At 46.5% G+C, this 15,345-nt stretch overlaps 1 protein-coding gene across 1 annotated transcript in view; it reads right to left on the bottom strand.

The window, feature by feature from the left end:
• Window positions 1-235: 235 nt before the first annotated feature.
• bmp7b (bone morphogenetic protein 7b) overlaps window positions 236-15,345 on the bottom strand; it is a 21,710-nt gene continuing 6,600 nt past the window's right edge. Inside the window, exons 3-8 of the mRNA XM_068597197.1 lie at window positions 7,613-7,805; window positions 6,358-6,506; window positions 3,652-3,855; window positions 2,487-2,563; window positions 1,647-1,757; window positions 236-1,347 (exon numbers count right to left, since the gene is read on the bottom strand). Coding sequence (XP_068453298.1) covers window positions 1,198-1,347; window positions 1,647-1,757; window positions 2,487-2,563; window positions 3,652-3,855; window positions 6,358-6,506; window positions 7,613-7,805 — 884 coding nt within the window. The 3' untranslated portion in view covers window positions 236-1,197. The remainder of the gene's footprint in view (window positions 1,348-1,646; window positions 1,758-2,486; window positions 2,564-3,651; window positions 3,856-6,357; window positions 6,507-7,612; window positions 7,806-15,345) is intronic.

The following is a 15,345-nucleotide window of genomic DNA, read 5'->3' as shown; positions in this document are numbered from 1 at the left end:
CAGACACACGCACACATGCACGAAGATAAACCTGAGAAAACAAAAGGTTTCCAGCGTGCCTTTGCACAGTGAAGCGCTACTCAAGCAGATCTCAGGTCAGCGAGGTGAACGATGAAGGTCTAATCCGAGCAAATATTTAAAGTGTGGAGAAAGTGCATGACACACGTCAAATGAATTCTGCTTTTCGTCCAGATTGAAAGTCCTCGAGGCGGCTGTGTTTGCTTTTTCTCCCACTTTATTGTTGTACCAGTTCAGCAGTAAAACATGGTTGAGACATTGGAGCACACTGCAGGCCACCGTAGCCAGCTCTCAATAAATAGACCTATTAAATATGACAGATTGTGTTACAGCAGAGGAATATAAACCTGAAAATGTGGAGCGCACAGAACCAGACGCTTTGTACAAAGCTCCGTGTCTCTTCCTCGCCGACAGTTCAGCTTGATTGTCGCCGTGTAAATGTGCGTCGGGCGCACAGAGCGACCGTGCAGACGGTTGAACGGGTCCAAGTTGTCGTAAAAGAAAGAAAAAGAAAGTTGCCTCCTGTTCGTCCGCGCGAGGCCGAAAAGAGGAGCGTCAAAAAATAGTTTTCTGTCGACTTTGTTCGCTCAGTTTTGGTGAGCTCTACTGTCGAGTGAAAAAGAAAACAGGCAGCGTTACAAACGGGAGAAAACACACGACCCCAGGGGACATTTCTAGGAAATAAATACAGCTCTTGCTTTGTTTGAAAAAAAAAAAAAAAAAAAAAAAGAAAAATATTTACACGGTATTGTACACGCAAGAAATTCAGAACATCCATCTGGGTCTCTCAGTCATAAAAAATATATATATATAATAAAATCTACAGTAAAAGAATCAACTACAATAACAATTATTGAAATAAACAAAAGATTGTTGACTGTGAATGAATATACAGTACAATCACTGCTTTTAATGTCTTGTATACACAGTAGAAAGCACAAACATGAGTGTGTGTGTGTGTGTGTGTGTGTGTGTGCGTGTTTGTGTGTGTGCGCTTGAGTTTAAAACTGATTTGAATTCATCAGACACGGTGTTTACTTCAGGACGAGCGTAAACACACAGCAGCTCTGATCATTAAAGTACATGCACCGCCCCGCGCCATCCCGACAGCCAGAGGAAGCCCTTTCTACTCGTGTGTGTGTGTGTGTGTGTGTTTGTCTAAGTGAAGATGCCGACAGTCTAGTGGCAGCCGCACGCTCTGACCACCATGTTGCGATACTTCTTGAGGATGACGTTGGAGCTGTCGTCGAAGTAGAGCACGGAGATGGCGTGCAGCTGCGTGGGCGCGCAGCACGGCTTCGGAACCGTCTCCGGGTTGATGAAATGAACCTGGAGGAGCAGCGGGGAGGAGAGAGTTTAAACCTTAAAGTCATCATTACGCCACAAACCAGTGAACACACACACACACACACACACACTGACTAAGCACTGTGGGAATAAACTGCTATTAAACTGTCGTCCTGCATCACATCCGCGATGTAAAACACAATCGGCATCTGCTTTGCATCATTAAATACAGTCGTTCCAACATCGTCTTGACAGTTGATGAGATGATTAGACTCTTCACATGACTGCTGTTTTTCTTTGGGGTGGGCGTGGCGGGATGGGAGGGGGGGGCGTGTACTCACTAGCGTTTGCACGATGGCGTGGTTTGTGGCGTTCATGTAGGAGTTCAGCGGGAAGGCGCACTCTCCCTCGCAGTAGTACGCCGCATAACCTTCTGGAGCGATGATCCAGTCCTGAGAGAAGAGAAGAGGGGGAAACTCAGTTTGTAGAATCGGGAAAGTGGTATTTTTTGTATCCCTAAAGCCTTTTTCTGATGATAGATGATGTTGTTGTTGCACCTTTACTGAAAAAGTAACCATACACGGTCAGCTCTTAATCAAATCGTGAATTTACAGGTGCAACTACAACATATTGTCATTAGTTTTTTATGTGCGCAATATTTCCTTGATTAATAGTCTATAAAAATGGGAGGAGGTTGTCGGAAAAACTCAACAGCTCAAGTTGACATATTTCAGAAACCAGAAACTATTCTCGTTTGAGAAGATGGAAGCAGAGGCATTCGTAATGACTAACAAATAGTCCACATTGTGGCTGGTTTATATTCTGTCCTCAGACGAATGGACTGATTGTTTTCAATGCATTTCTTTTTCTCAGGGTCGTCTGGCTCGCTCATGCCACTGTGAGAGCAGCTTGTATGGAGCTGGAAAGACAAGAAACGTCTGCAGCGTATTTCTCTGAGAATACAGTCGTCAACGAGTGGCTCTTGTGTGGCAGCTGGACAGTAAGAGGGCAAAGTTCAGAGAGACTTCAGAGAGCACATCCAGCTGGAAACAACACCCTTGGGTTCTCGTTTCATGCGGACAGATTCGAGTCCGCCATTCCTCAGGATTCTTGGATAAGACTTTGCACACCGGAAGTGTCCGATTTAGGCTTCAAGAAATTGTGTCCAACGCGTCCCGTACCTGCCACCCCAAGTCCCTGAAGCTGACGTAGAGCTCGTGCTTCTTGCAGGCCTGCTTCTGGTCCGTGCTGCTGTTTTCTGCGGAGAGAAAGCGGTTTTACTTCAACAGCGTGTGCTATTATCCCGGTCAGCCGCAAGAGTGATTATTTTCTGTGGTCAGACCCCAATTAGAGATGATAAAGAACAGACCCGAACACAGCCAATATCCACATTCAACACATTAACATTCAAACAATGGCGGAAAGAAACGCAGCTCCAGATACAGCAGCAGTTTGGTACTGGTTTCAAATGAATGGGCCACCCTGCGTAGAGGTCACTCCGCTGGGCTTTGAGTTTCCACTGGATGAACCAGATGTGCAGCACAGAGAGGACTCGCCCCCTCCAACTCAAGCCTTTACTTATTTCTCTCTTCCTTCATCTTTTGCTCCTTTCAACATTCGCTTTCCCCTTTACCCTCTCCACGTGTCAAGAAGAAAAAAAAAGAAAGAAGGAAGGTCTGCTTTCTATCTAATGGTATCTCTCTCTCTCCCTCTCTCTCCTTCTCTCTCTCTCTCTCTCTCTCTTCCTCCGGTGACCTCTGGGGTTCTGCGCTACATTAAGTTCCCGAGAGCGGCTCACATTGGAAATGATCACGAGCAACTGGTTCTCATCATCCAGTTAACAGACCGCTGGCATCCAAAGGCCCATTTGGGCCCATGTGCTGTGGCCCCGGTTGCCCTACGGCGCAGCGCAGATGTGTTCTCGCCATAAAAGCCTGCGCCGCCTCACCTCCACGCGGGGAACTCGGCCCCCCGACGGCTCTGTAATGCTCGCGCAAATAAACAGAGACAGCGGAGGGATTTTTCGTCTTTTTTTTCTTCTTCTTCTTCTTCTTTTTTTTGAAGCTCAGGCATTACGGTCTAAATGTTTCAAGCGCTTCACATGAACACAGCGCTCTCACACCTCCAGAACAAAGCGCGCGTCACGTGTCCTTTCGGCCCTGCAGGAATCACAGCAGCTCTCGTCGGACGCATTGTGCATTTGTGGATCGCTCGAGGAAGTCAAGAATTATCCCCCGCCGCCCCCCAAAAACAACACACACACACACAAGTGTCGGAGTGAATCAGAGTGAATCAGCGCTGGCTGAAAATACAACACACACACACACACACACTTTGCGTCTTTACCTGCAACATTGGCCACTCTCAGCGCCTCCTGGTTCTTGGTCCCTTTGGAGCGGTTGGGGTTGCGCTGCTTGGCCCCGCCTTGCGCCGAGCGGATGCTCCGCAGGTGCACCTCGGTGGCTTTGAAGAAGGCCACCATGAAGGGCTGTTTATTCTGAGGCCCGCTGCGGCCGATCAGCCCGGCCACGCGGGGGTTGATGCTCTCTCCTGCAGGGGGAGACAGAGAGCGGTTCAACAGGTGCCGGCATCGCGGACATCTTTTGCTTTTTTTTTTTTTTTTTTTGGTTCAGTCGTACGTGGTGATGCACGAGGGGAATTTGCAGAATGCGCCTGAAATCAAATCGGCGCGTGCCCCGCTGTGTGCATCCTGCATGCGGGTGGTCTTTCCCGCTTTTCCTCGCCACGACCACGTTTTGTTTTTGTCTCTTTAACGAATGAGATTTCCCTCGGTGAATTCCTTTCCCTGTTTTCCTCCTCATCCCTTCTCCACCTCTGAAACGCCAAGAACAAAACGTAACAGCGAACAAATCAAAGCCTCTCTACTTGTTGTGCGTGTTGTGTGGGTGTGTGTGTTTGTGTGTGCGTGCGTGCGCGTGCTCTCCAGCAGTGTCTATCTACTTCTCGCAGGAGAAGAATGTGTTCCTGATCGCCCGTTATGCGATAAATCAAGACGTCTGGTCCCCGCCGGCGACGGGATGTCCCGTGTGCCTGTCTGTGCATGCTCACCAATAACCCTTTGTACACACACACACACACACACACACACACACACACACACAAAAACACATACACACTCCCATGGCCTCTCCAGCACTCCCCTACCACAACACGAAAGCAGTACAGTGTCTGTTTTCCTCACCTGACATGTAACATCCTGCCATGGAGCCAGAGAGATAGTATTCTCAAACAGGCTCTTTGTGCCTCACACTGTGTTGTTGATGATTTTTTTTTTTTCCACTGACTAACAGCAGAAAGCTCTGTGATGACAAACTCCGGTCGAGATGTGATCCTCGGGATAACACGGTGTGTTTTCCAAAAACCTGACGATGATGCTGAGGGTATGACGGAGGAAGACGGGGGTGAATGGGCTGATGAGGAATGATGAGGGGCAGGCTTTGATTTATCTTTGCCGTGCGCGCACACAAGGAACGAATCAACAGATTGTTGCACTGATGTCAGCGCGTGTTGTTCTGTAACGCAAACCTCTGGTTCGGGCTTCTCTGTTCAGGCGTCAAACAACATCCACTCCACTTCACAGAGATACATCCAAGTGGAGGAGGAGTGACGCTGTGGCGGAGACACTGTCAATCACAAGGTGTCCCCGCCCTAAAGCACGGCCTGCTCAATGCTTTACGTTAAATTTTATTAAATGAACATCACGCTGTATTGAAGAAGACTTGAAACTACAGATTGAGACATAAACTTATGTTTTCAATGTTTACTGAGGGAAAACATCAAGAGAGAAGTAGAGTAGTTTTCTCATAGACTTCTATACAACCAGACTTTTTTTTCCTACAATAGGAGACGCCCCCTGGTGGTCAAGAGAGAGAATGCAAGTTTAAGACACGGGAGGTCGCTTCCTGGGTATAACTCATGGTAACTGATGGATAACTGGCCTACTTTAAATACTTTAATTCACACCTACAATAGTTTAATTCATTAAGATATATATGGGTCAGTGACATGACGTATTTCTGTGTCCAAATCCATCATTTCCTTTATTAATACATGACGTATATCATTTAATTATATAAAACCTATTAAATTTCAATATATCTTCAGTTCATTCAAATAATATATATTCACCCTTAAACCCCACAGCTGTCCTGGAGAATGATCAGAGTATAAAATCTATAAAATAATGTATATTATTATTATGATAATTCATTATAAATAAAAGACTCTGGCGTGCTTTTATTATTGAAACATTCAAATAAAGAACAATGTTGACCAATACCAATAGCTTTAAGGCGTTGAAATAATAATTTAAAAAATGCCGTATATATATATATATATATATATATATATATATATATATATATACATATACATATATATATGTATATACATATATATATATATATATATATATATATATATATTATATATATATATATATATATATATATATATATTATATATATATATATATATATATATATATATATATATATATATATATATATATATATATATATATATATATATATATATATATATCCGTATATATATCGCTTCTCGGCCTTTTGGCTAAGATCAAGTGTAATATATATATATATATATATACATATATATATATATATACATATATATATATATATATATATATATATATACATATATATATATATACATACTTTAAAACATTTACTGAGTAGATCTTTAATAAAAAAAAACAACAAATGCTTCTTATTTGAAAAATCCATTGCAGCTTAAGTCCTGTCATTGCAAACTAAAAACATATATTTTTCGACTGTACCTTGATTAAGGAAAGTAGCACTTAAATCATACTCTTACAGCACTTTGTAGTTTGGCTTTCTTAAAGAAAATGTACTTTTCTGATTCTTGTTCTGAGTTTGTACTCAGGTACTTTGGTTTTATGCACTTATTATTCAGCTAAATGTAATGTAAATGTAACCCTTCAATGTCGCAGTTCCGCCGTCTCCCTCTGTGAAAAACATGCCGCGAACAGACTTCCCGGACACTCACCCTTTGTGCTATCCAGGGCGAGCTGCAGACCCAGGTTCCTGCCGGGGTTCAGGACCCAGTGGTTACTGGTGGCCGTCACGTCAAACACCAACCAGCCCTCCTCCGCCGCCCAGATCACCCGAGAGTCCAGCAGGAACAGGTCGGACTCCCTTGAGAAGGACACAGAGAGGAGGAGTTCACGTTTAAAGTCAGAGATGAACAGAAGTCAACGGGGTTACGTGCACAATTACGAGAGATCGGTTGAACCCATGTGACGGAGCGTAAAGCTAAGTGAGCGGAGCGCGAGAGCAAAGCAGTGGAGTGGAGCGAGGGAGTCGGAGGAGTGTGACGGAGTGAAACGAAGAGAGGGAGCGAGATGGAGGAAGACTGGAGGGAGGGCTCCAGATGGCGAGGCCCAGGGGAACACTTCATTTTCTTAATTGACAATAATGGCTTTATAAACGACAGGGCCTTTCATACACGCGGTCCATCATCTGCTGGAAAATTCTGTGGAAGAGCTACAAAGTCAGGGAGGGAGAGAGAGGGAGAGAGAGAGAGAGAGAGAGAGAGAGAGAGAGAGAGAGAGAGAGAGAGAGAGAGAGACAGCTGCAAAAGAACTGTGTGAAAAGTTGCGAGGGAAATAGTGCATATCCAATTCAGTCGCATTGTCCGACACTGAACTCTGGATTTTCTACTCTTTTACCATCGGAGACTAAAATGCCTTGTTCTTCGTGTGGCTATTCATGTCTCCCGACGGGGCAGATAGTGTGTCACAGAGCTCTGGTTCATTCATGTACCCAGGCCCGTCTCTGGCAAAGGAATAAATGCATGTGTTGTTCCCTCCGGACAACGGAGACCTTGAGGAGGGGTCGAGGAGAGCGGGACACGAGACCGTTCCTGAGTTACATACACCTCCTGCACAGCCCGGGTTACTCACACACGGGGGTGAGACCTCCTTCGGGTGGAGAAACTTCCAGATAAGGGCTTGCTTTCAAAATATTGAAACATAAAATTGCTCCTGGAGCTGCAACTACGGTGTATGCACGGTGCATGGTAGCTCCTCCCATCAGCGTGTGAATGATTCCTATGTAAAGCGACTTTAAGTATTCAGAAAAAGCCCTAAATAAAATCAAGGTGTTTTAATGATAAAGGAAGATCCCAGGGTGATGTAAATGATTTAGGAGCATTAGCCCAAAAACCTAAACAAAAGGCCTTTTTCACAAGGACATTTGGACATGATTGACGGACGGACACAGGTCTCCACGGCCGGTCTCACCTGTCAGCGTGTTCCTCCAACACCTGGTAGATGCTGATGCGGAAGGTCTCGTTGTCAAAGCGTTCGTGGATGAAGTCTTTGTAGATGCGAAACTCGGCGGCGGTGACCGCCTCGCCCTCCGGGATTCGCGAGAGGTCGAATCTGAACTCTCTGTGATGCCGCCGCACCGGCAGGAATTCCTTATCGTGCTCCACTGCAGGGAAATAAAACAATAAAACCACAAAAATGAGACGGATTGCACGTATGCAGAACATGCTTCTTTCCACGTAAGCTATTCTGCATCCCTTTCTAAATGTGTGCAGGGAGACACAGAGGGGCTTCATATTAAAGACCAAAATACATTTCTTTATCTGTGTTGCATTGAGTTGCATCTCAAAAAGAAAGAAAAACCTAATTTTCCTCCCACATCTTCTACAGTTCATCCTCCACGGCCCTTCGACCGCGGCTGTTAGCGAGGAGCTGACACAGCTCGTGGAGACTGTGGGGCAGTCCCAGATTAAAAACATCTATCGATGTTCAGCACACATGTTGGCTCACGATTGAAACATTCACGAGTACTAGCACTGGGAGCGATGCATGTGGCGCACACTGAGCCGTGATAGAGAGACGCAGGCGGACTCTGACAGCTTTATGAGCCCCTTTCTTCTCGCTCTCTTCCTCTCGTAGCCCCAGAGAGTCATGCAGTCTGCCCTTCATCTGGTTCTCATGAGCTGGGAGGGTGGTGGGGGGGGCGCACCCCATCCCCGTCCCCTCCTCTTTCTCATCCCGGCTTTCCAAGCTCCCCCCCCCCACACCCAACCCTTCTTGCAGCCCAAGCCGTGGCCCCCTGACCCTGCTCCTCTCATGTCCCAGCAGGACATCCTCGGGGTCAGCGCCTTGTCTCTCAGCATCTCCTGGCTGTCCCTCCACCTCTCTCTTTATCAACTGACAGACAGACCGCCCACAAGAATACAAACACATACAAACACACAAAAGGCATCATTAACAAGCTTACGAAAAACATGAAAACACTGCATCCTCTTCCCAGAGCATTAATGGCATTGTGAGCTTCTATATATTGTAGTTTAGGCTGGAAATGACCTTGCTTCATTATTCATACAGGTCCAATCAAAACTAGACTTTACAAAGTATTTCACAATAGAAAAATTACAAGTACAGCGATTTACATTGCATTATAATATTGCAAATTCAATCTTAGAGAGTTTGGGGTTCAGAAAACAAGTTTAAAGCCATCACCCCGAGGTATTTAAAAAACAATATATTTAATATTTGTTTAGTAGACATCTACAAATCCAAATGATTTACAGAAAACAAGAAAAAGAGTCCACAGCAGCTCTCTCTGAGGCCGTAGAGCTAATGCTCAAAATGCTGATGTTTAGAAGCTATAATGTTGAACATGTTGTTACTATTTATGCAGGTGTTTGGATGTGAAATTTAGAGCTCATGATGAAGTTAGACCAAAAAGTTGAGGAATAGCCAAAGTTATAACATTCATTTATTTCCAATAATTGGACTACTGGAAAAAGAGAAAAGTCCAATATGATTAGGTTTCATCCTCTGGAGACCACGAATGTTTGTACAACATTTCATAGCTGTAACTTCTGTTGCTCCTCAGTGGACAGGCGGTCTGACAGACATCCCTCGAGCCGTGAACGTAATGAGTTTACGGCCCTAAAACAGTTGAGACGTCGACCTTATGGCCTGCAGGGCCGAGCCGTGGTGACAGAGGACAGCCCCATCCATCATTTGTTTTAATCGGAGTCGACTGACTCGAACTTGGCCGAGCTATCGTCACACTAGCACACACACACACACACACACACACAGACACACATTACACTTCCAAAGAATTTCTGACCCCAGCATACCAGCTGTTAGTAATATAAGTGTGTAGTGATGTAAAAGTTCTGCGTGTCTCACTGCCCTTGTCGTGCGTGTAATTTCCTTCACCGCACACCTGCCTCTTTGTCTTCCTCTCTTCACTCCGATTTAGTTTTCCCAGTGGACTTTCTCCCCCTACGAGCCCTTTCCTTTACGTCTCTATTAAACCCAGTTGCTGAAGGACATTGTCCAAGAAAGGCAGCACCGAGAGACGATCGGCCAGAGCAGAGTAAAGAAGAAGGGATCAAAGTACTCTTCTAAGAGGGAACGCTCGTCGGCCTGTTGGCCCGTTAGCTTCGGGCTCACTTTGTCCCGGATCTGCTACGGGGACACACGTTGGACTGGTTCGAGATTCTGAGAAGTCTGGAAAAAAAAATGGAGTGAGACTTTTATCAATCTCTCGGTCCACACTGTGTAGACCAAGCAGCCGGACCAAACTGCCCCAGAGAGGAGAGACGAGATGGAGGTGGAGCTAACGCAGCTAGCACCTAATGCGAATGTTCTCCATTCAAACAGAGGAATATAACAAAGTAAGGACCGCTAGTTTCCCTCCATCCTATTACTTCACATCTCCCTTGTACCGCTCTGCGCCAATCATCTTGCTGCTGCTTCTTCTTCTTCTTCTTCTTCTTCTTCTTCTTCTTCTTCTTCTTCTTCTTCTTCTTCTTCTTCTTCTTCTTCTTCTTCTTCTTCTTCTTCTTCTTCTTCTTCTTCTTCTTCTTCTTCTTCTTCTTCTTCTTCTTCTTCTTCTTCTTCTTCTTCTTCTTCTTCTTCTTCTTCCGCCGTACCAGGGCCCTCTCACTGCTCCTGCGGCTCTTGTACCGCTCTGCGCCAATCCTCTTGCTTCTTCTTCTTCTTCTTCTTCCTCTTCTTCCTCTTCTTCCTCTTCTTCCTCTTCTTCTTCTGCCGTACCAGGGCCCTCTCACTGCTCCTGCGGCTGAGCGCAGGTGCACTCCCTCTGGGGAGGAAGCCAGACCTGCCACCCCTCCACTGTGAAAGCTCTTAAATTTTTCCTTGTCAGAACAGCTGGATGCCGCGGTGAAACTCCCACACCAACTATTTCCCCCTCGCATCGCTTTCCGTTTCCACTCCTCATCGCACAAATTTCATCTGTGCAGTTAGAGCAAAAAGGAGAGTGCATCGCCTCTCTCTCTCTCTCTCTCTCTCTCTCTCTCTCTCTCTCTCTCTCTCTCTCTCTCTCTCTCTCTCTCTCTCTCTCTCTCTCTCTCTCTCTCTCTCTCTCTCTCTCTCTCTCTCTCTCTCTCTCTCTCTCTCCCAGGCCATTACAGCAGCATGGCAGTCATTAGATGAGGAGAGAGGCACAGTCGAAGCCAAGCGGGTGCATTTATGACTTCCTCTGGGAGGAAGTGAGTGGCCATCGCCCCACCTGTGTTGCGAACATACGCACACCACAAACATGGGGAACACACCCTCCCACGGCTTATGAGCCCTTTATTTCTGAGGAGGCGGCGTCCGGATCGGTTGCTGCTCCTCACACTCACACTCTCACACACACACACACACACACACACACACACACACACAACTATCACAAAGTGTTTCCTGTGAAGCGAGCGGCCTTGTGCGTCACACCGCACGGTAACTCAATCATTATGGGTTTCTGTAATCCATAATTAAAGATGCAACAACACACACATGCAAAAGAGACAAACACACATGTGCACCGACACACACACACACACACACACACACACACACACACACACACACACAGTGAGCTGCTTTTATCATTTGGTCAGATGCCCGATTTGCTTTTTATAAAAACTGCTGACGGTGCATGCAGTCGGCCCACATCACTTGACTTGTGGGCCGCACACGTGCGCAGCAGCGCACATCACAGATGTTTGGGACGACGGCGACCTCTCTGTCCTTTAAACCTCCCGAGCACCTGGTCACCAGAGGGTGAGACGGTGTGAACACTGTGTTTGCATCTTTCATGATTTATGCTTCCCCACAAGGCCTGCAGCGTCCTCACCGCGGACTCCAGAGTCTCCGCCTGCTGACATCCAAAAGCTCTGATCTTTCTCCAGAAAAAAAAGTTGAGGTTCACTATTTTACAGCCATGCTTTCTGAATTTTATCTCTGCATATTATACATACTTTGTTTTGTGTTCATATATTATCCTATTTAGTGTGTGTGTGTGTGTGTGTATATATATATATATATATATATATATATATATATATATATATATAGATTCCCATGATGGTAGGCCCCGCAGCACCATCCTTCTTGCACCAAATCTGTAGTAGAAAATAGTTAAAAATACAATATTTACTCCTGTTTGAAATCATCTAGCCTTTCACGAAAAGCAAAATCAAACTGTTGACCTAAATACTTTAAGAGGAGAAAACGCAGCTTGAGGCTGAGAGCCGCTGACAAGCTGAGGAATTCACAAAGTATTCAGAGACACACTAACACACTGTTGGTTTTAGTTTTATGGAACTCACAGAAATATAACCAGCCTGTAACTCCCTGTTCTCTCTCGACTTGCATCTCCCTCTCCTCCCTCCTACCCTCTCTCCCTCTCTCCCTCCCTCCCTCCCCCCCTCCCTCCCTCCCTCCCTCTTTCTGCCGGGCCAGCAGACCTAAGACACTTCTCCGACACCTCGAGCTCCGGAGCTGCAGCGGCCAAATCTGACGGCTCGTATTAGCCCAAGCGTCTGTTCGGCACCCTCACACCTCTCAGTCCCGCCTTGCACGCTTCCGCTGCTCTGCAGGAGGGGGATCTCACCCCTGGCACCACTTTCACTTCTCTCAACCGACAGCTTAAGCTCCCCACCCCTCCATCCCTCCCTCCATCCCTCCCTCCCTCCCTCCTCCCATTCCACCTTCAGTTCTCTTGAGATTTCTGTGCAACCATTTATCTGCAGCTCATTCGGCATCCCTGGAGAGCCCATTAACTCAAACGGCACACCTGATTCACAAACCACAAAGGCAATAAGTCAAATTGGGGTCAGATCCTTTCATATGGAAGTACATGAAGCAGACCGTAACACTACATAAAGTCATGCTAAATTGATCGATGCGCCGTAATGATCCATCTTCCTTTCTTCGACAATGTCTTGAGCACAGTGTTGGGAACAAGTAAGTCATAGTTTCCAGAAGCCAAATGGAGAGAGAGAGGGGAAGAAAAACAGAGTGCACGGAGAGGGCAGAGTGCTCAAGATGTTTATCCTGCAAAAGAGTACAGACGGTTTGATCTCTTGGGTGCCGGGCGACTGCCCACAGTAGGGCGATTACCACGTTAGGAAACATCCTGCCGACCGGCGACTACCGATGACATCATGCCTGTGTGATGTATTTGTGCTGCTGCGGGGCCCGACAGCGCTGGCTCCCTGGGAACGGGTCAGCGGAGTTTAATGCTATAACTTACTGACACTTAACGATCATTAACTGACTGCAGTGTGTGTGTGTGTGTGTGTGTGTGTGTGTGTGTGTGTGTGTGTGTGTGTGTGCGTGCACCATCACGTGCCTGTGTGCAAGTAGAAGCAGTCACCACAGGAAGAAGAGTCTTTACATTTAAGACTTGTGGTTGAACTAAACTTCTCTGAGGGCAATTGAGAAGCCTGAGATTATAGCCGGAGCAGCTTTGGTGACCTCTCTCTCTCTCTCTCTCTCTCTCTCTCTCTCTCTCCCCCTCTCTCTCTCTCTCTCCCTCTCTCTGCACCCGTAAACTGTAGTGCTGGGTTCCGCCTCACGCTTCGCTGGGCATCATGGACCAGAGCTTTATTCTGGATATGCAACAGCCTGGAACTCACAGGAATGTGTCCGACTGCAAAGCCTCCACCTCGCCGTCCTTCACAGAGCGGCAGCAGCTGTGCTTAAGGGTCGGACCGTGCAAACCACGAAAATCACAAATCACCACGACTGGTACCTCGCCATGCAGATAGTTTTAGTTCAAAAGAATAGTTGCTTTTTCAGATAATACGGTCATTCATTTTCTGGCAGAGAGTTACTGTCGATGAGAAGAGCGTTACCTCTCTGGGCTGGTTAGCTTAGCCTGGCATAAAGACTGAAACCAGGGGGAACTGGCTAGCGTGGCTTTGTCAAAATGTGACAAAATCCGGCTACCAGCACCTCTAACGCTGACTAATAAACAAGTAATTTCTTGTTTGTTTAATCCGTAAAGAAAAAACTACAACTTGCACGAGTTTGTCTGGTAGAAGTTGCAACCAGCGGAGACTCGGCTGCTAGCTTTAGCTTCACATTTCACAAACAAAAGAGTACTCTCCATCTTAACGTCCGACGTGAGGCTTCTTTGATACCATTAATGATACGATTATCCCCCTTCTTTTTCTTTTAAAGTATGCTAGGAACCTCTCCTTTACTGTGAGCCTATGAGAGCTGACTCTCAAGAGCCCACGCTACGCTGAATAAAAGTCCTGCAGGGCAAATTGAGTCATCTCTGAAATTGGAAATGTCTACTTCAGCGTGTTCCCTCAGACGTCCGTTGAGAAAGGCTGCACTACGGTGACAAACAAAGAAAACCACATCCTAAATCTCCAGCGGCCATTGTGTGTGTGTGGCGTGACAGCATGTGTTGAGAGACGGGGATGAAGCGGTGTGGACGGATCTGTGCCGAGCAGAGAGGGATCTCTCTCTCGGTGCAAACGCCACAGTAACCGTCTGCACTTCCTCTTAAAACTGCAGGATAAAACATCTCGGAGACGTGGAACCGCAGCCGTTCAGTTTCCCCCCTCTCACTCTTCCCCTCATCCCCTTGTTTTTTATGTTCTTTAATTTTGTGGCCACAGCGGCCACACCCTCCTCGACCAGCCAAACCGCCTCTTATTATAGACCCAAAAAAAAAAAAAAAGAATTCACATACAATGCGCTCGTTGGCACATGCACGTTTCCCGGTGTCGACATAAAACTGTTTTGTAATTTCCTTCTGCATCCCAGAGCGACATCATGGGCGCACGCGACGAGCACGTTGGCAGCCGGATTTTTATCAGCTTGTTGTTTATTTTGTTTTAATTACAGCCCATTGTTTCTTTTGTGTGTCTTTCGTCAATAAACAAAATAGCTGTGGAGGAAACACAGCTGTACGCTTGCCTAAACAAACAGAAAAATGCCACATGCAGTTCATATTCCACGCTGCACAAGTCGCACAGTTTCGTCACCAAAAAAACACTTGCGTCGGAGTTGTTGCTCGGCTTTTTACAAGCTTTCATTTGGCTGTCGGGACCTGTGGAGAAGTCTGGTCAGCATTACGGGCTTCCGCTAACGCAATCTTCCGCGAGGACAACTAACACACATCATGCAGTCCAGCTGGTGACTGGGCAGGGTAAGTACCATGCGAGAGCACACACATAACACATGCTCTAAAAGCACATTACTCTCCCACAAGGACAAGGAATAAACACAGAAATGCACTCTGTTTGAAAGAAAGGCACGGCGCCCATTCCTGATCCACCTTTTCGTCCTCTGCTCTCTCCTTCCCTGCTCCTCGCCTCTCCTTCCTCCTCTCCCCTTGTGCCCTTTCGGTGCCCCAACACCAAGCAAAAAACACTGTATTTGTTTTCGCAGCAGTGGAGCCGTTGGTCCCAGGATCTCTGGCTCACATCTGCTCTCTCGGCTACACTGCTTGGCACCCGCCGTCACAGAAGTGCAGGGGAGTCTCATGTGCTGCCGGTCACTGATAAGGCCAGGCCGAAGTAACCCAGATGAAAGAGAAGTGGCTAAACGGGTCGTTCTGTGTTATCCGCCGCACTTTGTTATTTTAATATCTCACAGCTCACTCTGATGTCTCGATTCTTTTTCCTTCCATACGCACGTGGTCTGGCGACGTTTCGGCGAGACGGACAGGAGCACAATAATAAAGTAAG

This window comes from Clinocottus analis, unplaced genomic scaffold, assembly GCF_023055335.1.
Source record: "Clinocottus analis isolate CAN_PGR_092001 unplaced genomic scaffold, fCliAna1.0.p SCAF_4, whole genome shotgun sequence".
Taxonomy (NCBI): Eukaryota; Metazoa; Chordata; class Actinopteri; order Perciformes; family Cottidae; genus Clinocottus; species Clinocottus analis.
The sequence above is the reverse complement of the archived record's forward strand: the minus strand, read 5'-3'. Positions and strand labels throughout refer to the sequence as shown.